Source organism: Mirounga leonina, unplaced genomic scaffold (genome assembly GCF_011800145.1).
Source record: "Mirounga leonina isolate KUSES-001 unplaced genomic scaffold, KU_Mleo_1.0 Mir_101595, whole genome shotgun sequence".
NCBI classification, from domain to species: Eukaryota; Metazoa; Chordata; class Mammalia; order Carnivora; family Phocidae; genus Mirounga; species Mirounga leonina.
Window position 1 is genome coordinate 17448127 of NW_023270158.1, and position 23348 is coordinate 17471474.

A 23348-nucleotide genomic window follows, 5' to 3' on the forward strand; every position below is an offset into this window, starting at 1 on the left:
AATTCAACAGCAGAGTTTCCTTTCCCCAATTAAAAAAAAAAAAAAAAAAAGGTACAACCTCTAGAAGAAATCACTTTGCCCTTCATACTTTTTCCCCCATACACATAGCTTCTCAGTGAAGCAGCCATCTTTGGATGGAAAAGCAATAAAATGAGGGTGAAGCCCTTCAATCTGATTATTTAATAGGATAACTGCATCATCACACCCTTTGTTCTGGCACTGTGTGTGCTTCGACTTTTTTGGAAGATGAATCACATTTCTGATTCACAAAGAATGCTTGGTCAGTTAACATCTTTGAATAGGACAAGGCCAAAATTATAGTCCACCTGAGACAAGTCTCATTGTTCTTTGATAGTTCTTCAGGTTTTACAGTCATCTTGAGAAAATAAGGAAGTTGGATATATGATGTTTAGGTTCCTGCTTTAACACTCTAGACTCTCAATACTATCTAAAGTGACATTTTACATTTCCTTCACACCTCGATTAAGTGACAACTTACATCAAGCACCTCGGAGATTTCCTCAGCTCCCCCAGGAATATTTTCCATGGTTTTCAGTTTGAATTCTACTTCATTTAGCCACTTGTTTGCCTTCTCCAAGTATGACAATAACTCATGCCAGCACGCCCAAACTTCCTAAGAAAGAAATACATATCACAGATAAAATATTTGATAGAAGTGACTCTGGGGCTTTGGAATTTTCATTTTTAAAGCTGTGAAAATGGAACATGTTTATTTTATATTGTTCACCTTTCCTTTGCAGTAGATAATTTAAAAAGCAACTAGTCATGTTGATCAGCTAATATGTTTATAACTACTAATCATTAAGGAAACATCTTATTACAAAAATTAATTAAAGAGTCAGTGATTTACTTTTTTAAATAAAAAATCTCATCAACATCACAGTCTGGAAAATAAAAACTAAAAGCATACACAAAAATGTATATATATATATATATATATATATATATATATATATATATATAAATTAACATCTCAAAACCTTAACCATGCCCACTTTTCTGTGAGCTCCTTTAAACTTTATCATATGCAAGTAATATGATAGCTAACATTAAAGTGCAGATTTAGCTACAGAGCTCTTTTCACTAAACCTTACATAATTTTTCTGTATTACTAAGAAGACATATTTTTAATGAAAATCTAAAGTTTCATTTAAGTGGCTGTATTATTATTTTCTTAACAGTCATAACTTATTGGGTAGTTAGACTATTTTTGGTTTTGTTTGCTAATAAATTTGTAGTGAGGATCACCATGAATATAGATTTTTTCCCATATTTCAAATTATTTCCTTGAGGTATATTAAGAGGAATATGACTAATAACTATTTCAAGGATATGACTACTTTTAAATGGCTTTTGATACGTATTGAACAAATGATTACTGTAATACTAAAACATAATCATATATAAAAAAGCAAAACTTTAAGATTGCAACCAGAAAATACAGAAGAGTATTCTATAAACTTGGGATGGGAAAGGATATCTTAAATAAGACATTTCATAAGAAACAAAACAAAACAAAAACAAAACAAAAAAGAAACCTGAATAAATTTGATTACAGTAGAATTAAATTCTTCTATTTATCAAAAGACACCATAAAGAAATTGAAAACCAGCCTCAAACTTGAAGAAAGCAATTGCAAAATTTCTAACAGATGAGTAAAAAAGGAATGACTCAAGTCAATTAAAAGAGAAGAGACATCCCAATAGAAAATGAAAGGAAAACCTAAATATATGCATATCCAACAAATATATGAAAATATGTTCAACCTCATTAGCAGTCAGGGGAATGTAAGTCAAGATTATGTGGTATTTATACCATGTCAACTGACACAAATGAGAAATTTCACAATTCCAAGTGTAAGAGAAGATACAAATTAACAAAATTTTGTATTTATTGCCGGTGGGTGTGTCTACTGGAATGATCATTTTGGAAAACAATCTTTCATTCTCAGTCAGGTGAATAGTCACATCCCCGACAATCCAGCAACTCTCGCATACATAACCTCAGAGAAATTGCTTTGTGTGGACAACAAAGGCAGTTAAGAGAATGTTCATTTCATCACTTTTGGTAATAACCAAAATTTTTATGTCTGCTAACTGGAGAATGTAGAAATACATTGTAGTACATTTAAACAGAAAACACAGAAGTAAAAATGAAAATTTCATCACACAGAACAACATGGATGACTCTCAGACACAAAAATGTTGGGCAGAATGGGCAAGCCCTAAAAAACTAAATATTATAGGCTATGATATTTTGTGACACTCAAAATAAGCAAAATTGAGCAATACGTTATTTAGGTATTCATATGAGTGTGATAAAACATTTTTAAGCAAAGAAAAATGAAGGCAAATTTCTGGATTATGAGTTTGTCTAACTGAGAAAAAAGCAGGAAGATGCAGTAGAGGATATGAATACAAAACTGGTCATTTTCCATTAGCTTTGAGATTGTAAATATTGGACAAACCTATAAATACAGTAGTGTAATCACTACCACCTGCTACCCACCCCCCCAACTCCACCAAAAATAAAGGCAAGGAAGGAAGTTTTATTCTAGGAGAAACCAAAAATTCTGTCAGATTTCCCATATTTTCACTGTGCTTATAGCCCTTGCAAATGATAGAGGACATTCCCCCTCTAATTGATGAAAAGTATCAGTCCAACCTGTCTTGCCACCCTACCAATACTTGCTTAGTATTTTATGTACAGTTTATTACAGAAAGTGAAATTAAGTATTTTGCTTTAAAAGGTGATAGAAATCTTAAATCTGGGTCATTTCCAGCTCCTGCTGGACTACAGGCTGTCTTCCTTCTGGGCAAAGATCCCAGTGGGAAAATATATATATCTCCTTAAGTACCAGAGGGTATTCTAGAGCTTTGAAGATAAGGAGATGTGATTGGTAATGTGTCTTATTAACTTTGGTGCAGACTGAGGTAATGAACTACCTTGCTGATTTAACCGTCAGGACGGATGGCCTCTTGTGTCCTCGATGCATCGGAAGGACACAGCTGGAGAGGCTGAATGTACTGGCTTTATAGGTCACCTTTGCAAAATAAAATGTAGTCTTGCAGCCGGAATTGGAGCTAAAAGCCACTTAGAATAACTGTTAAGGTTAGCAGTTTGGGACTCAAAACTGCTTGGAAATCACAGAATTCACAGTGGCTTTAAAGAGATGACAATTGAAAAAGGAAACTTCCATCCAAAATGGTAAATGGAGCTGATGTGGCAATCTCCCCACCCGCTTTTGTAATATTGAAATGCTGGGTAAAATACAAAGGACAACATTTAAGTTCATCGGGTTGCTCTATGAAATATGAAAATCCTCCCAGAGCAGAAACAAAGAGGGAAGTTAAGTGCATGCAGAGGTTGGGAGGCCAAGCTAAACAAAACACTGGCATATCAGAACAGGGTATGTGACATACCAGCTAGGGTATTCAACACTAACTTGGGATGAAAAAAGGGGCACTGGTCTCATGCAATCCAGGGAGATGGAAGAGCATAAATTTAGGTGCCATCTGTCCTGGAAACCAGAACTATAAAATCCCCATCCACTGGAGTAAAAGGAATTGGCAAGGAAGCTGAGAATCCTTTGGATTTTAGTTGGAAAATAAGGATTCACCCACCAGAAACTGAAACCTAAGTTTATATCACACATGAGAGTAGAACGTGACATTTCTAGGACTCTGGTAGGAACATTAAAAAAAAAACAACAACACAACACAACACAACTTATAAGGACCCTCTGACAGCCCAGAGCAGAAAGGATTTCCAGTAAAAACAATTCGTACTACAATTGAGCTCAAAAACAAAATATTACAAACCACGTGAGAAAATTTACCGCCATTTGAGGCAGTCAGTAGTGGTAATGAACGTAGAATCCACAACTTATAATCTAAAGATGACACAATTGTAAGGACTTTTATAATAAATAACTTCAGCCTGCTGTTAAAAGTTGCCAGTAAGATCTCTTTTTCTTGAGATTGGCAACTAGAGTTCACACTTAAGAAATAAAAGGTTCCCTATATTATGTGTTAAAAAAACGTCTGCAACATGTTTTCACAAGCTGTGGCCTAAATAGAGGGGTGTGATGGGGAGGGCAAAGGGGGTATATGAGGAAAGGAGAACTAGAAAGTGAGGCAAAATTTTTTTTTAAAGATTTTATTTATTTATTTGAGAGAGAGAATGAGAGAGAGAGAGCATGAGAGGGGGAAGGGTCAGAGAGAGAGAAGCAGACTCCCTGTAGAGCAGGGAGCCCGATGCGGGACTCGATCCTGGGACTCCAGGATCATGACCTGAGCCGAAGGCAGTCGCTTAACCAACTGAGCCACCCAGGCACCCCGTGAGGCAAATTTTTTTAAGATTTTATCTTTTAAAGTAATCTCTACACCCAACATGAGACTTGAACTTACAACCCTGAGATCAAGAGTCATGTGCTCTACCAACTGAACCAGCCAGGTGCCCTTGAGGAAATTCTTTTTCTCAACTTTTTACTGTGGTGTTTAGGGGAAACCCATCTGGTCCCTTTTCCTGGAAGGATCTAAAATAATACCACTCATCGAATGGGCAGGTACATTCAGAAAGAGATGGTTGGCATGCATTCCCCACTGAGCTGCTGGTATGGTCAAAGAGGCATCATGGAATTACGGGAGATGGGATCTGCCAGAGCTTGCTGGCTAAGCTGAAATGTGGTGGAGAAATAAGAATCCAGCACATCATGGAAGCATGGGTTTAAAAGATGTAACTTTCAAGAGAATGTGGTTTAAGGCTACAGGCAAGAGTCAGCCTGAAATTTTGTTGAATACCCCAAGGCACCATGAATGAATAGGAGATCTTCTTTGGGGGTTCACAGTCTATATGAATATGGATCCCCAACAGATCACACCAAGTCTAGGGAGAAAAAGCCAGATCAGTGGTGATAACCTATAGAATCTGGTGATAACATACTCATCATCATAGATGTCTATGGGTGTTATAAAAGGGTATAGCAACTGTGATCAGCAAAGAAAGGACACTGATATAAAGAATGTATTTTCCCCCTCATTACCCTCCCTTAAACCAACACTATACAATCACTATCCAGAAATTGAGTGAGAGGAGAGGACGCCAAAATCATTTTTTTCTCACTTCCACCTTTGTATAAATTGTTGAAGCCACAGATTAATCTAAACTAATGGAAGATGTTAACAAACTATGAGATCAAAATTTAAATAAGACTAAATTTTAATAACTAAAAGTGAATGAAAAATCATGGGATCAGACAGCAATAGTGATTAGGAAGCCAACTACTAGGCAGAAAATGAGGTTTGACATGGGTGGTTACAGTTATTGGAAAACCAAAACTCTTCCATACTCATTACTCACTGAGACTTCTCAACCAAACAGACTGCATAGGTTTAAGTTGTTTAACAAAAGGAAGAAATAGAATCAATTATGCAAAAGCAGAAGATTGCATAAAAGAAGAGACAAATTTTCTAAATAAGTAAAATCTTAAGAAATGGAAAATGAGGTCTTTGAAAGAATACAAAATTATATCCACACGTGTATACGGGTAGATGTGTATATAGAGATGAGTATATTTATACACCAATAGTCATTTGAAGAGATAATTTGAGAACTAGAAGACAGATTTCAGAAAAATACACAGAATCCAATAGAAAGAGATAGATATATAGAAAATATTAAAGGGAAACACTCAAATGAGAGAGAGAAAGAGAGAACAAAATCTGTTGTATTAGTGCTGAGAGCTACAGAAAATAAAACAAAGAACGGGAAAGGAAGGGAAGAGATGACACTATGGGTCCCAGGAAAGTCAGAACTAATTCACTATCATGTTACATGAGGGAGGGATTTTTTGTATCTAAGAAATTGCTTTCTGACAATATTTTAAAATGAAACTCTTAAATATTTTCTTATGTTCTTAATTTCTTTACATCACTATTATTCTTTGCTTCCTATTACTCATGTTGTTCATGTAAAAGATAGGCCAATCCATCAGAAATCTATTTTGGGATATGTTTTCTAATGGGATCTTTTATTTTCATATTAATAAATTTTTCAAAACTATTGAGCTATCCCTCTACTTTTTTTTTTTTTTAGGTACATACACACACATTTATCTAAATTTTTACTGATATAGAGGCTATTTTACATCACACAATTTACAAATAATAATAAAATATACGATACTCTTTTCTGTGAATTCTATGTGGCTAATTGAATCTCCTGGAATCCTTGGAATTCTCTATGTGGCTAATAGAATCTCCTGGAATCACCATACAATACCTCATTAGTTTTTGATGTGGTGATCCATGATTCATTGTTTGCATATAACACCCAGTGCTCCATGCAGTACGTGCCCTCTTTAATACCCATCACCGGGCTAACCCATCCCCCCACCCCCTCCCCTCTAGAACCCTCAGTTTATTTCTCAGAGTCCATAGTCTCTCATGGTTCGTCTCCCCCTCCGATTTCCTCTATTTCTCATCTATAATTACACTTCTAACCTCTTCTATTTGTACTGAAGTTATAAAGTCATACAGTCCCTTTTTAGTCCATCTCCAATGGTTTGGAATATATATGACTTCTTTATCAACTATATTCACTAAGATGACTCAGTTCATGTGGGGGAAGGGGGCTTAATTTACAGCCCAGCTAGCGGCAGTCTCTGGCAGCATTGGCTTTTGGTGCTAGGTAAAGTTTTGTGCTCCTCAACACAATCCTTACTGTTAGTAAATAGTATTTTCACATGGATTCTTTATTAACAATTTTCAGATAATCTAAGGAGTAAAGCATGTGGAAAAGATAATGCAGGACTTAAGATGATGCATAAATATAATACAAAATGTCCCCCCAAAAGAGCTAGACAACATGTCTTGTGAAGCACCCTATAGGGCAGAACGATTCTTAAAGACATTTACAATAAAATATACTTCTCCACAAAATACCTTTCTGCTAAGATACTTATGATTCTATGCACATTCAAATATAAAAGAATAAAGACCAGTTTCTATAAGTCTTGAGGAAACTTATTTATAAGATTTTTGTGACCTAATAATAATAATGGTAATAAGAAGAAGAATTAGAACTATAATTGCTCACATTTATTGGGCATTAGGCTAAGTACTTTAAATAGAATAGCTCATTTAATTTTCTCAGCACCCTATGGAATAGGTATTTTTGCCCATTTCACAGATAGGAAACGTTTATACAATGTAAGCAACTGGCCCAAGGTCACAAACTTCTAAGTGCCTTTGTGAGGAATCTGAGCCTGAGCAGTCTTAACACCAGCATTCCTGTTCTTAATCACTGTGTTTCATGTAGGATCATAAGCTGACACATAAGTAATAAAGATCAAGAAAAGCAACTGACTTCCAAGGTCTTGCATTTGCCATTGAGCCTGGTGCAGAGCCACTGATAGTTGGTGGTGAGAGTGTCAAGTTCCTTTTTAAAGGCCTCTTGTGCTGCAGGGGGAGCCTGAGCTATGACACTATTGACGGACTCAGTAAGGAGTTTCACTTTGGCTTCTTTCTGCTGGGCCTCTTCTTTAGCTCTCTGAAAAACAAAGAATGCTCTCTTACTTGATAGCAAGACAATGGATTTACTTCCAAAATGCATTCCTCTGTATCACATGCTTTCTTCTCCCACAAGATCCCTGTGAAAAGATTAATAAAAATAAATCTGTTAGTGATTACAATAACTTCCATAAATTTAGGTTTAGTTAAAATTTGAAGTTGGAAGGAAAAAATTATCATCAGAATGTAATAGCTCTTTCATCCAAATGCAGTGCAAAGTAGTCATCACGTGGGTATGTATTTGCGGTGTGCTCTCTCGCCCTCTTTCATATATATGTGTGTGTGTGCGTGCGTATATACACACATACACGCACACACACACACACATATGAGACAAGCAAGAAACACGTATTTCAATACTAACAAAAATATCCCATATTCTAGAATTGAAATCATTTCTAAATTACTCAGATGAATGAGTAATATTGAAATCAATAAAAATATCATTATTTAAATCAAAAGATAATTAATATAGAAAAGTCTTCTTATTGCTACATCCAGAACCATATTTTGAGAAAAGAAAGTTCTATACAGTAACTGAACACATATAAGAGGAAGAGAAGAGCAGCCCCTGAAAGGAGGGAGGCTCACCTGGTCCTCAGCTATTCCTTTGGTCTTCTCCCATGGAATATAAAGTATTTCACAGAATACCAACATCAGACAAGGCTACTTTGTTACCATTGTGGATCATTCAACAATACCACTACATTCCATAATTATGTTAGAATATATACAAAGCATAAACTGCCCAAACCACAAAATATCTAACACTTCCCTGTCCCCATTAATATGAATCTGTGCTGCTTCTTTATCAATTATACCTTCAGCATCACTCTAGTCCTCCTTCATTCTAGGACAGATTTATTAAGATACCCGATCACAGAGTTATTCCCACTTACTGGCAACATGCAACCCAAAGCAAAGCTCTTCAACTCTCCCTCAAATCATCTAACACAAACCCAGATCCTACAACAGGTTCTTTCTAATATGCTCTAACTCATACAACCCACAGTTCCCCAAAGTACTCACTGCCAGAAGTACTAAATCCAATTTGTCCAACTCTATGAATCTTGCTGGAGGCCGTTAGGCAGGGTATGTATAATCCTCAATTTTCTATGTGTACATGCGTATCTCTCTGTCTCTGTCTCTGTTTCTCTCTCTCTCTCTCTCACATACACACACACATTCACAATATATCTTTCATTTGAGTTACTCCAAAGGCCAACCCTGAGATGAGCTTTCAAGCATAAGTAGTTTATGTGTCATGTAAAGCAAATACTGGTGTAGGAATGGGGAATGGAGACAGGAAAGGGAAGAGAGATTATAAGGGTACACTTACTCAGCTCAGCAACCAGTGTTGGTTACTAGTTTAATCTTACTGGGAAGCTCTGGGAAACACATGCCTCAGGGTTATCACACTCAAGGGTGAAGAATTGGGGTACTTATACATCATCTCCCATCATTGGTTGAAGGTTATTGGGGGGATGTTAATTTCACAGTAGTGAAGCTTGACACATAGGTGGGAAAAATGGGTTGCAAGAACCACAGAAAGTCCTTACATCAAGAAATGCAGGTTCTGGCAGGGGGAAGTTGGGCCTACATGCAGTGTAGTGGTGAGCATAAGGGGAGATGGGCAAGAAATGGACAAGGTCAGCTATAAAATGCCTTTATATTTTTCAACACAACTGCTCTATGCCTTTGGACTTATGATGCCTCAAAAGTATATAATATGATGGCAAATGCCAAGATGTTTTGAATATTAAGTGATTACCTTCATGGATTTTGATGTAATTGATTAAAAATTTTAGCCCCAAATTCTTAAATCTGTTTTTGGCATTAGTGAGCATGAGGTTTGTTTCTACACAAACCATATTTTGACTATAGTAATTTTAGCTTACAAACAATTCTGACAACCATTAATCACTCTGTGCTGCTGTGTGCTATGTCAGACGTGCTGTACGTGTTACTTCGTTGCATCTTTAACGAAACCTTGGGAGATGTGTTTTGTCATCTCTATCTATAGTCGATATCCAGAAAACTGAGTTTCAAAGTGTTTAAGAAAGTCGTCCTGGAAACTACATCCTTTCTTTCTCATAGTTTCTGTTAAGCCCATCTCAAATCCTCCATGAAATGAAGAAGCGTGCTGTATGGGATCCAATGAATGAAATTTATTTTATACAAGTTACAAACAACCTATACAACCATCAAAAAATGCAGGATAAAGAACACTTCTTTCTTCCATTTTTTGGCTTTCATAAATTCTTTTTTAAAAAAAAAAAACAAGCTTAGAAGATGGGAAACATTCAGAGGAGAAACAGATAAAATTTCTCCACTGAAAGAAAAGGTAGAAAATTAAATGATTGGTGTAATTTGGATGTAATCTTCATTAGAAGTGATGTCTTCCCCCCCCCTTTATTTCCATGAATCTAACCATTATATGCTGAGACACCTTTCATTGTCAATATCTCAAACCAGTGGTTCTCAAAGTATGGTTTCTTGGACCCACTTTGGAACTTGTTTCCTGGCATCACCTGGAAATCTGTTAGAAGTAAAAATTCTCAGGTACCACCCCAGATGCAGTGAATTAGAAATGCTGGGGTGGAGCCTAGATGTCTGTGTTTGAAGAAGTCCTCTAGGTGATTGGGATGCTCACTCAGTTGTAAGAATCACATTCTAGTCTGTCACACAATGAGAACAGTAAATACATTTATGTAATTCTGGTAAGTATGAGGACTAGAGTTGGAATAATGTAAATTTAAAATAAAATAAAGAAGAAAATAGTTAAAACTGAAATCTCAGAGATTTTTAAGGAGTTTAATATGAAGTTTCACCATTTATTCATTGTAGAACTCCAAAAGAATTTTCAAGTCAGATAATGCTTATCAAACACTCCCAGAAACTCTTTTATGTTAATTGTAAAGCTTTGCTTACAGGGGAAAAAGAAGTCATGAAAGTAGCATAATCATTTTCAAATAAAACACAGGAGATAAAAATAAATAAAAAGAAGGATGTCTCTACTTTTTCTCTGAGTAAATTAGGGAATATGTCTGAGTAGGTCTGCCAGTTTCTTTTGACAATAAAGATAAATTTGCTCTCAACATGAGCACAGGTGGAAGCCTGGACAAGGTACCATCACTACCCTCTAGGTAGTGAAACAAACCTAAAGAGATTACCTTGACTGGCAGGCAAAACAAACAAACAAACAAACAAACAAACAAACAAACAAAAACAAAAATTGGATCTTCTTGCCAACTCCCCTGGCTGTTGTCAGAGGCTGCCTGAGCTTTTCCTCTTTGCAGTATTACCCCCAACCTGGAGCAACTGTGTAGCTAGATCAATTATTTAAACAAGTCAACGTGGACTAATTGGTTGGATTACTCATTTCAAGAACTGTGTGCAAAATTTCAAAATTTGAGACAGTCTGCTCTCTAGCACTGGAAAAGAGAAAAGGATCTGCTTGGGTGGTTAGCCAGAAAGGCAAAGTGTTCAAGGAGAGAGGGAAGAGGGCCAGAAGAGGGCCAGAAGAGGGCCAGAGCCAAACACAGGAACTGGGAGAAATACAGCAGCTGAACACAAGCTCACTGCTGATTATCTACTTAGGTATCCGAGGCAGTGGCTACAAAGTATTAGAGGAAGTGAGGAAAACAGCCACCAGGAGAATGGGATGTGAGGGTAAAGGCAATAGGGATGGCACATGACTCTAAAAGAAAAGAAAACAAAAGAAAAAATAGTTTGGAATAGCTTGGGATGGGATGGTGTGGGATGGGATGGCATGACAAATATTCAACATTCTTGGTTCTACCACAGATAAAGCCTGTGACTATGAGTAAATTATTCACCTATCTGGGGATTTCAGTTTTCAGATCAGCAAAGAGAAGCGTGGTCTATTTTGCTTCCAAAGTATCTTGTAGCTCTCACTATCTACGGTGATATAATTTTCCTAAGAGTGACCTCCCCACATTCAAATTTAAAATCATTAGAGTCTCTTGTTTGAAACTGCCAATGGCTTTCCCATTTCACTTCTCATGAACTTCCCCAATCCTACAAAATCCTTGTTAGCAGGTACCTACCCACCTCCTCAAAATCATCTCAGGTGATTTATCCTGTTTCACTCTGTGCAGCCTGGCAGGCCTCTTTCTCTTCCCAGTTAGCCTTAGGGTCTTTGCAGGAGTGCTTACCTCCAAGTGGAATGTGTTTCCAATAGTTTTTTTTTTTTTTTTTTTAAGGCTGACTTTTTCTTAGGATTCCTATCTCCGATTATAATGCCTCACGAATTACTTACACGTCAACCCTTTCTAATATAGCATTTTACCACCCCCAACTCCCACCTAAACCCTAATATAGCATTTTACCACCCCCAACTCCCACCTAAACCCTAATTATTTTTTATTTCACATTTGTGGTTTACTTGTTAGGCAAACTACCATGATCTCAAAAGAGGTGTTTATTTCTCCATTCACTGCCTGCTCTCCCCCCACCAGAATGTAAGTTCCAAGAAGTCAGGTCATTCTTATGTCTTGTATTCAGTGTCTAAAAGGGTATGTAGCACATAAGTAACTATACAATTAATGTTTGTTGCTTAAATGAATGAATGATATATGGTATTATTAGATTAGAATAATTATGCAGCTTTTAATACCCTGAAAACTATTACTGTTTAAATAAAGTCTTCCTTATACATTTTAATTTTACTTTCTATAGGTGACTAAAGCCACGTGATCCACTTGGAATAGCCTGGGATGGGATGGCATAGAATGGAAGGGGATGGAATGAAATATATTCAATACTCTTGGTCTTACCACAGGGTCTTTGAACCCACTCTGAGCCAGGCAATTTACTTACATGTAAGTTTCAATTCTCAGTTCATACATTCAAGTTAGAGAGTGACATGGTGTAGACATTACAAATCAGAGATTACATTGACTGTCCAGTTGTCCAAGGCCATACTGAAATGCCACTGCAGAGACTTTACTTCAGGCCTCACCTCCCAGTCCCTGCTACATACTAGTTTCCTTGGTCCTAAATCACTATTAGTTTTTATCCTACTGTTTGAGAAGTCCATGTAAACCCAGTCCTTTTTATTCACATTAAAGGCCATCAATTAAAGTAGTTAGTATCCAAATTCTCAGAAACCCCTTTAAAACACCAAATGAACACAGCCTGTTAGCTACATTTTCAACTGTCATTGCAGTAACACTTGGCATATTTTCCATTTGAATTTTCATCACTAGAAACAGCTAATGTGAGTAGCCGATTCCAATCACTTAATACAATATAATGTCATGGGGAAAATGTTGCTAACGGTGACTGTCAATATTTAGATTTTGACCACAATGCTTTAAAATAAATAAATAAAAAGTTTCAGAATCCATAATGTATACCAAACTTGAAGCTGAATTCATTAAAAATCAACCTCCACCATTAAACCAAGGAAAGAATAGATAGTGTAGAATCACAATGTCAAGCAAAGTAGCATATTTCTCTGTTTTTTTCTTTCTTTGCTTCATTTTATTTGGTTTATTTTACCTTCATCTCTTCAACTGCTGTCTGTAATTCATCAGGGGTTTTATATTCGAAATCTCTCTCTAGGTATTCTTCTTCAGCTTGTGTCATCCATTCATGCATCTCTGACAGATCTTTCTGAAGACTTACAGTTTTATCCAAACCTCCCTTTAAGGCTTCCTTCCTGGCATAGACCTTCCATAAAACAAACCAACAAGCAAAGCATGAATATTGAAAGTCACAAAACGTTATCATTATATTATTACTGAACAGTCTGTAAATAACAGAAAGCTTAGATAGAAAAGATGAAACAAGAAGTAAAAAAGCTTATATGAATGAGGAAATAATTCATGGCTATTGGATACACTTAATTTCACGTGTTAAAATAAGATATAGCCATTTATTTGGCATATGTAATAAAATGAACATCTTCCCCCATGACTATAATTTAGCTGTTGTGTATGGCTATGCTTTTCTGTGAATAAAGAATAGAGAAAATATTTTTTTCATAATATGTTTCAGTTGGATATGTAAATTTATTGCCACAGTTTCTAATGTTCATAAATCTGAGTCTACTCTTCCAGTTAATTTTTAAAATTTGTTTTACTTTTTCACTTTAAAGAATGTATCATACAAAACACAGTATACAAAGTGGCAGGAATAATTGTAAATATATATGCCCCCAACGTGGGAGCACCCAAATATATAAAACAATTAATAACAAATATAAATAAATTAACTGATAATAATACAATAATAATAGGGGACTTTAATACCCTACTTGTAGCAATGGACAGATCATCTAAACAGAAAATCAACAAGGAAACAATGGCTTTGAATGTCATTCTGGACCAGATGGACTTTACAAATATATTTAGAACATTTCATCCTAAAGCAGAATACACATTCTTTTCAAGTGCACATGGGACATTCTCCAGAATAGGTCATATACTGGGTCATAAATCAGGCCTCAATCAATACAAAAAGACTGAGATCATACTATGCATCTTTTCAGACCACAACGATATGAAACTTGAAGTCAACCATGAGAAAAAGTTTGAAAAGACCACAAATACATGGAGGTTAAAGAACATCCTACTAAAGAATGAATGGGTTAACCAGGATATTAAAGAAGAAATAAAAAAAATATATGGAAACTAATGAAAATGAAAACAAAAGAGTCCAAAACCTCTGGGATGCATCAAAAGCAGTCCTAAGAGGGAAGTATTAGCAATACATGCCTACCTCGAGAAGCAAGAAAAATCTAAAGGACACAACCTAACCTTACACCTAAAGGAGCTAGAAAAAGAACAGCAAATGAAGGCTAGAGCCAGAAGTAGGGAAATAATAAAGATTAGAGCAGAAATCAATGATATAGAAAAAACAACAACACTAGAACAGATCAGTGAAACTAGGAGCTGGTTCTTTGAAAGAATTAATAAAACTGATAACCCCCCAGCCAGACTTATCAAAAAGAGAAAGGACCCAAATAAAGAAAATTAGGAATGAGAGAGGAAAGATTACAACAAACACCACAGAAATACAAAGTGGAATGAACAGTATTCAATTCAGTTTGAAGACAGCCACATATTAGAAACAGATCCAAATGTGCTTCTGTGGAGAATAAGTTAAACAAACTGTGAGATGCACACAATGGGATACTATGTAGCACCAATACATTTGTACTGAAGTGAAAGTGGTTTGGTATATAATTTCAAGCTTAATAAGCAGGTTGCAAAACAGTAAGTGTGGTAATAGGAGGAGATTTGTGCTTTTAAAGCCTCATATGTTTCTGAAGTACTTTTTACAAAAGATGTATTACTTATTAACCAGAAAAATAGCAAAACTTTAAATATCTACAAGAAAATTGTGTATGTCAATCCCTTGTTACAAAGCACCCTGTTGTACCACACTGAGGGAAAAATCTCAGTTTGGTACTAGAAAGATTATATATTGCTTCTCTTTTACCTTAAAAAGGAACTCTAATCCAATGATGTTAGTTCTTTTCTCGGAAATTAAGTAGAGTTCTATCTTTTAAGGAACGGAGTTTTAATTGTACAGTCTTAATATATAACACACAGTTTTAGTGTAATGAAATTTTTATGTACTTTAGCAAATACTAAATATGTGCAGAACCATATTAATTTTCCTTATTCTTTTTATTTATTTATTTATTTGAGACAGAACGAGAGAGAGAGAGAGCACATGAGAGGGGGGAGGGTCAGAGGGAGAAGCAGGTTCCTTGCTGAGCAGGGAGCCCGATGCAGGACTCGATCCAGGGACTCCAGGATCATGACCTGAGCCGAAGGCAGTCGCTTAACCAACTGAGCCATCCAGGCGCCCCTAATTTTCCTTATTCTTTACAACCATCTTAAGCCTGATACAATTAAAAGAACTTTAAGTTCTTTACTCTCCTTGGTAAATGTAGTGCCTGAGCTACTGAAATGTAAATAAATGCTTCACTGTGACATAGCTAGAACAATATGTCTATCAGTTAAGCTAATTTAAGTATAAAGGCTATTTGCATAATCAATGAGCCTATAATCAGTGTAAGAAAACAGGTTGCTCGATTTCTACTCAGATGTTCTACTATAATCTTTTCAGGCAGTTGGCAAAGTGACAATAATATTAGAATGACTAACAGAACTTAGCCAAAGACTTGTAGTAAAAAAAAATATATATATATATATAAATATATATATAAACTGCATGCTATTAAACTACACCAGAAGGAAGGGATCAGGAGTGATTTTTTTTAAAAGGAAAAGCAGGTGGGAAGTCATTCTGAGGTGACAGTACAAATGTATTGGAAAGAACATCAGCTTTGGAATCAGGAGACCTGGACTCAATCATTAGCAAGTTAAGTGAACCTGGAGACATCACCTCATTTTTCTTTATCTCTGCTCTATAACTAATCTAACAATGGGACCAGATGATTTCCAAGTTCTTTTCCAGACTTAACATTCCACAGCTCTATGCCTGACCAGACAGAGATAGGAATTTTTGATGTTTCATATTTTAGAAGGATTTCTATAAAAAGATTTGGACAATTTTCCCCTTACCTTTATCATATTAGTGATGCCAGCATTCTAGCCTTAAATTGCCCATTCTACCCACAGTTTCTGATTATAGAGTTTCAGTTTCAGATTACAGAGCCACACCTCAGATATAAAACAAAAAGTTCTTCATGTTTCCCATTCTAGAAATTTTTTTAAAGATTTTATTTATTTATTTGACAGAGAGAGACACAGCAAGAGAGAGAACACAAGCAGGAGGAGTGGGAGAGGGAGAAGCAGGCTTCCCACTGAGCAGGGAGCTCAGAGCTCAATGTGGGACTCGATCCCAGGACCTTGGGTCCATGACCTGAGTTGAAGGCAGACGCTTAACGATTGAACCACCCAGGCGCCCCACCCATTCTAGAATTTTTTAAATCTAACATTCAGCACTGCCCTTCCTCATTCCACTCCCCCCCAGCTTTATTTAGGTATAATTGACATTAACATTGTATAAGTTTAAGGTGCGCAGTGTGAGGATTTGGTACACATATATATTATGAAATGATTACCACAATAGGATTAGTTAATACCTCCATTACCTCACATGATTACCATTTTTTCTTTTTGTGATGAGAACACTTAAGATCTACTCTCTCAGCAACTTTCAAGATATAATACAGCATTGCTAACTATAGTCACCATGTTGTATATTAGATCCCAAGAACTTATTCTGTGTATACCTGGAAGTTTGTAACATTTGACTGAAATCCTTCCATTTACCCCACCCCCAGCCCTGTCAACCACCCCCACTACCCTGTTCTAGAGTTCAGCTTTTGTAGTTTCCACATATAAGTAGGATCATACAATATTTTTTTCTCTGACTTATATCACTTAGCATAATGCCCTCAAAGTCCATCCAAATTTATGCAAATTGCATGATTTCCTTCTTTCTCAGGTCTGAATAATGCTCCATTGTATGTACATATGCATGTATACACACACACATATATATATGTATAGGTACACATCTTCTTTATCCAGTAATCCATTGCTGTACACTTAGGTTGTTTCCATATCTTGACTATTGTGAATAATGCTGTAATGAACATGGGGGTGCAAATGTCTCTTCAAGATTTTGATTTCATTTCCTTTGGAAATATACCCATAAGTGGGATTGGTGGATCATAAGGTAGCTCTATTGTTAATTTTTTTTGAAGAACACTCATACTGTTTTCCATAGTGGCTGCAGCAACTTACATCCCCACCAACAGTGCTCAAGGACTCCCTTTTCTCCACATCCTTGCCAACATTTGTTATCTCTTGCCCTTTTTGATGATAGCCATTCTAACAGATGTGAGGTCATATCTCGCTGTGGTTTTGCTTTGCATTTCCCCGATTATTAGTGATGCTGAGCATTCTCTTTATGTAACTTTTGGCCATTTGTATGTCATGTTTGGAAAGAGTATTCATTTTTTCTATTTTTAAACCATATTGTGTTTTCCTACTGAATTGTAGAAGTTCCTTATATATTTTAGCTAAAAATCCCCTATCAGATACATGGTTTGAAAATATTTTCTCCCATTCTGTAGGCTGTCTTTTAATTTTGTTTCTTTTGATGTGCATCTACACTGTTTGGTTTGATGTAGTTCCACTTAACTTTTCGTTTGTTGCCTGTGCGTTGGTGTCATATCGAAAATATCATTGCCAAGACCAATGCCAAAGAACATTCTCCCTGTTTTCTTCTAAGTTTTATGGTTTCAGGTCTTTTAAGTCTTTAACATATTTTGTGTTAATTTTTGTGGTAAGATAGGGATCTAATCACATTCTTCTGTGTGATTATCCCGTTTTCCCAATACCATTTATTAAAGAGATTTATCCTTTTCCCATTGGTTATCTTTGATTCCCTTGCCAAATATTAGTTGACTGTATACATGATGGTTTATTTCTGGGCTCTCAATTCTCTTCCATTGGTCTATGTGTATATATTTATGCCAGTACCATACTGTTTTTATTACTACAGATTTGTAATATAGTTGGAAATCAGAAGTGTGACACCTGTCTTTGTTCTTCTTTCTCAGGATGGTTTTGGTCATATGGGGTCTTTTGAGTTCTGCACCAATTTTAAGAATGTTTGTTCGATTTCTGAGAAAAAAATGTCCTTAGAATTTTGATAGGGATTGCAATGACTCTATAAATGGCTTTGGGTATATGAACGTTTCATCAATATGAACTCTTCTGATCCATGAACACAGGATATCTTTCATTTGTGTCTTCTTCAATTTCTTTCAACAAAATTCTGTAGTTTTCATAGTACAGATCTTTCACCACCTTGGTTAAACTTATTCCTTAACTCTTTTGTTTTTGATACTATCATAAAAGGGATTGTTTTATTTCTTTTTCAGATATTTTGTTGTCACTGTATAGAAATCTAACTGATTCCTGCATAATTCTATATATTGATTTTTATACTGCAACTTCTTTTTCAAGTTTTTAAATTTTAGATAACATATAATCTAATATTGGCTTCAGGAGTAGAATTTAGTGATTCATCACTTACATATAAAACTCAGTGTTCATCACAAGTGCCCTCCTTAATACCCATCACCCATCTAGCCTATCCCCTGCCCCCCTCCCCTCCAGCACTCTCTCTTTTTACCCCTTCCCCTATATTCATCTGTATGTATGTATGTATTTATTTAGAGAGAGTGCATGCATGCGAGTGGGGCAGGGAGGGGCAGAGGGAGAGGGAGAGGGAGAGAGAGAGAGAGAATCTTAAGCAGGCTCTGTGCTGGGCCCGGAGCCCCATGTGGGGCTTGATCTCACAACCCTGAGATCATAACCTGAGCCGAAATCAAGAGTCGGACACTTAACAACTGAGCTACCCAGTTGCCCCATTTTGTTTTGTTTCTTAAATTCCACATGAGTGAATTTATGTGATACTTCTTTCTGACTTTTTCACTTAGCATAATATACTCTAGCTCCATCCACGTCATTGCAAATGCCAAGACTTTATTCTTTTTGATAACTGAGTAATATTCCACTGTATACATATATACCACATCTTCTCTTTTCCAACCATCAGTCAATGGACATCTGCACTCATTGCATAATTTGACTACTTCCATACTGCAACTTTACTGAATCTGTTTATTAGTTATAACATTTTTTTGGTGGAGTCTTCAGGATTTTCTATATAGAAGAATACATCATCTGCAAACAGACAATCTTATTTCTTCCTTCCTAATTTGAATATCTTTATTTCTTTTTCTTTCCTAATTGCTTTTGCTAAAATTTCCAGGACTATGTTAAATAGGAGTGGTGAGAGTGGGCACCCTTGTCTGATCTTAGAGGAAAAGCTTTTATGATCAGAGGCATTCCTTTTATACGGAATTAAGTTTTTATCATGAAAGGATGTCAAACTTTGTCAATTCTGTCAAATGTTTTTTCTGCATCCACTGAGATAGTATGTTATCTTTCATTCTATTAATGCAATGTATACACTATATTTTCATATGTTTTCTTGCCACTAATTAAAATCCTTTAATTTCAGCTTGAACTTCTTTCAACATTTCTTCTAAGGTAGGTCTAGTGGTGATGCACTCCCTCAGCTTTTGTGTGTCTATAAAAGATTTTATCTCTCCTTCAGTTTTGCAAGACTACTTGGCCAGATAGTATATTCTTGCTTAGCATTTTTTTTCTTCCAGCATTTAAAAAAATATATTCTCACTCTCTCCAGGCATGTAAAGTTTCTGCTGAGAAATCCAATGAAAGCTTTACGAGGTTCCCTTGTAGGCAAAAAGTATGAAAATGAGTATAGGAAACCTCATTTAAAAGAGTCATGAAGCCCTAAAGGGGGAGCTGTCACACATGTACCACTCCCTGCAGCCTACATAACCAGTAGGAAGAAGGAAGCTCTCTTCCTACCCCAGGAACAATGTGCTAAACAATGCCTGCAGCCAATGAGAAATTGCCACATCCTTACACTCTTGTCCTTCTCCGATAAACTTTTGTTCAAAACAACCTTCCCCAATTTCACCCTGAAATCTAATAAAAGCTGACCTTGCTTTTGTCTTTTCAGATGTGCCTATGGTTTGCCATAGTTTAACTGTCCCAAATTGCATCTCCTCTACTCTTCCCAAATAAGCTTATTTTGCTGATAAAATAAATGACTTTTTCAAGTCAAGTAATTCACAAATTACTTCTCTTGATAGTATTCCATAGGGCACATAGGTTTTTTTCACTTTTTTTTCATTCTCCTCTGACCAATTTTAAAGGTCCTATCTTCACAGATTTTCTTCTTCCACTTGATCCACTCTATTAATGCTCTTTATTACTTTATCCACTTCTTTCATTGTATTCTTCAGCTCTCAGATTTGTTATTTTTTTATGATTTCTATTTTTTTTACAAATTTTTCATTTTGCTCATGTATTAGTTTCCTAATTTAATTGAATAGTCTTTGCTTTCCTACAGCTCATTGAGTTTCCTTAGAATAACTATTCTCAAGTTTTTAACAGATGAGTGGTAGATCTCCATGTCCTTGAGGTTGGCTACTGGAAAATTATTATGACACTTTGGTAGTAGCATGATTCCTTGATTCTCCATGTTCCTTGAGGTCTGGCAACATGGTCTTTGCATTCACAGTAAAAGTCACCTCCTCCAGTCTTTACTATCTGCCATCAGAAGAGAAATGCCTTCTGTCAACCCTGCTAGGGATTCTGAGGCTATCTGAGACCCTCTATGAATATGACTGTTCCACAATTCTGGCTCTCTCTTGTGGCAGAATTCTTAAGCTTGTATGGCTTCTCTTTATCCTGCAAAAAAACAGACGAGGTATTGACAGCCTCCCTTTTGCTTTCCCAAGAGTGGTGCTAAATGCCAGGTTTGTGGTTTCTCCAAGGCCTGCAGATTTAGGCCAACCTTCTGTACATGCTCATTAGCTTCCTACAAAAGCTTGTACTTGCCACCATTCAGAGTATGCACTGGAAGCCAGCCACATTATTGGGATGTATTTAGCTGTGCCATATAGGACACTGGTAGTGCTGTGGGAAATTGGGGAGATCACTGGGCAGAGTGACCCCAGCAGCTGGTGGGTGGACCTCCTGATGAAGTCAGTGATATTAATATGATCTGTGTATTTTTAATACAATTCCAAGACCTGGTGGCTGTTCTTTCAGCTGCTCGTTACCCCTCAGTAGTGTAGTTCACAACTTAGTACTGTGGACTGAAGAGAGGGAAATATGCTTCTTCGGCAACATCCCAAATAGCTAGGGAAGCTGGGCACTCTCTCACATGGTCTCACTTTTCCACATGGGAGAAATCATGATTCTGAGAAGGGCTCTCTTGACATGGAGCTATGCGGCCTTGGGGGAGAAGTGATGCAAGTAAAGTCAAACCCTTCCTCTTACCCTGTCTTGTGCATCCAGTCTTGGATTTTTTTGTTCCGACAGTGAATGAATTTACCTAAGGAGTAAGTGGTGACAAGGAAGAGAAGTCCAAAGAAGGAGCCCTAAAATGATTCCAAGTATAGTGGTCAAGGTAAAGGAACCACCAAAGGTATTAAGAGTGGTCATGGAAACTGAAGGCAGACTAAGAGGGAACCAATAGAAAGTGATGATATAGAAGCCAATCAAACAAAAATAAAGACTAAACAATGGATTTAATTATGTGAATTCACTGGTGATCATGACAAAAACTGTTTCAGGGTAGTGATGATGATGAAAGTTTGATTAGGGAGCATTCAAAAGAGAATGGGAAGAGTGGTATGGAAAGAGTTTCTGTAAAGGGGAATGGAAATGGAGAAGTGGGGAGGAGGAAATGTAAGGCAAAGGGGGTATTTTTTTTAATTTTATTTTATTATGTTATGTTAATCACCATACATTACATCATTAGTTTTTGATGTAGTGTTCCATGATTGTTTGCGTATAACACCCAGTGCTCCATTCAGTACGTATTTTTTAAAATTTTATTTTTAAGTAATCTCTACACCCAATATGGAGCTTGAACTTAGAACCCCAAGATCAAGACTCCTATGTTCCACCGACTGAGCCAGCCAAGCACTTCAAGTGGCTATCTTTTTTTAAAGGCAGGAGATATTACAACGTAATTCCCTACTGATGGAAATGATCCAGTAGAGGAAAGAAATGTATTTTGATGTAGGAGGTAGGAGGATGTTCAATAGCTGGCATAATGTCTGTGTGCTGAAAAAAGAGGATGGTATCCAACATATAAGTGGAAAGGCTGGCCTTATGGGCGCCTGGGTGGCTCAGTTGGTTAAGCGGCTGCCTTCGGCTCAGGTCATGATCACAGGGTCCTAGGATTGAGTCCTGCATCAGGTTCCCTGCTCAGTGGGGGGTCTGCTTCTCCCTCTACTCCCTCCCCCCACGCCCCTCCCCCCCCCCGCTCATGGTACCTCTCTCTCTCTCTCATTCTCTCGGATAAATAAATTAAACCTTTATTTTAGAAAAAGTGGAAACACTGGCCTCAGATAGGAGCACAGACAGGTCACTCATATTAACAGTGGGAAAATAGAGTCCATGAACTAATATGCAAGTCTGTGGGAGTATGTGCAAGCACCCTTCTGAATGTTTCTATTTTTTTCAGTGAAATGGGAAGCTTAATTAAAAAGGAAAAAAAAAAAAAAAGAAGAAAAAGAAATGGGAAGCTAGTTAATTGCCATAGAGTAAGGAGGGAAGAAGAAGTGGTAGAAATCTGAAGAAATCTGTGAAATATTCCTCAGAGGAGTGGGGCTATGAATGGATATGAAAAATGTAGTAAGATTACCAGTCAGCACAATGGGCTACTTGAAGTTTGCACTCATGATTTCCAAGAGGGACTACTCAGCATGATATGTGTTTTCCTTGAGCCATATTCATCCTCCCCAGTGCAGGCACAGCATCAGCAGGAAAGTGAATCTGACCTGGGTAGGGTGCTGTCACATTGGTATGTTACAGAAAGACAGGAGAGGACAAAAGAGTTGAGGGAAAACACAAGGAGTGCTTTTAATGATGGATTACAGATAGCCAGCATATAGTACAGAATCTCCCTTGAGTAAGAAATGACAAAGAGAAGATGAAGTGCTTCTCTAATCAGAAGCTGGTAAAATTAATGGATTATGCATTCCACGAGGATGGAAGAATTTTGAGGTTGAATTACTAGGGGAATGAGCTGGAAAGGAAGGTAGTGATGGCTGCAGAGTGGGGTGCCTGAGGATAATATTATGGAGAAGTATCTGGTAATGACAACTTCTACATTAAGAGG

At 36.7% G+C, this 23348-nt stretch overlaps 1 protein-coding gene across 9 annotated transcripts in view; it reads right to left on the minus strand.

The window, feature by feature from the left end:
- The window catches only part of DMD (dystrophin), a 1717438-nt gene that overhangs the window by 1295003 nt on the left and 399087 nt on the right, over window positions 1-23348 (minus strand). For all 9 annotated transcript variants that reach the window (XM_035001266.1, XM_035001277.1, XM_035001248.1 and 6 more), the window contains 3 exons: window positions 13119-13289; window positions 7390-7572; window positions 500-634 (listed from right to left, as the gene is read on the minus strand). In XM_035001266.1, the coding sequence (XP_034857157.1) occupies window positions 500-634; window positions 7390-7572; window positions 13119-13289 (489 nt within the window). The remainder of the gene's footprint in view (window positions 1-499; window positions 635-7389; window positions 7573-13118; window positions 13290-23348) is intronic.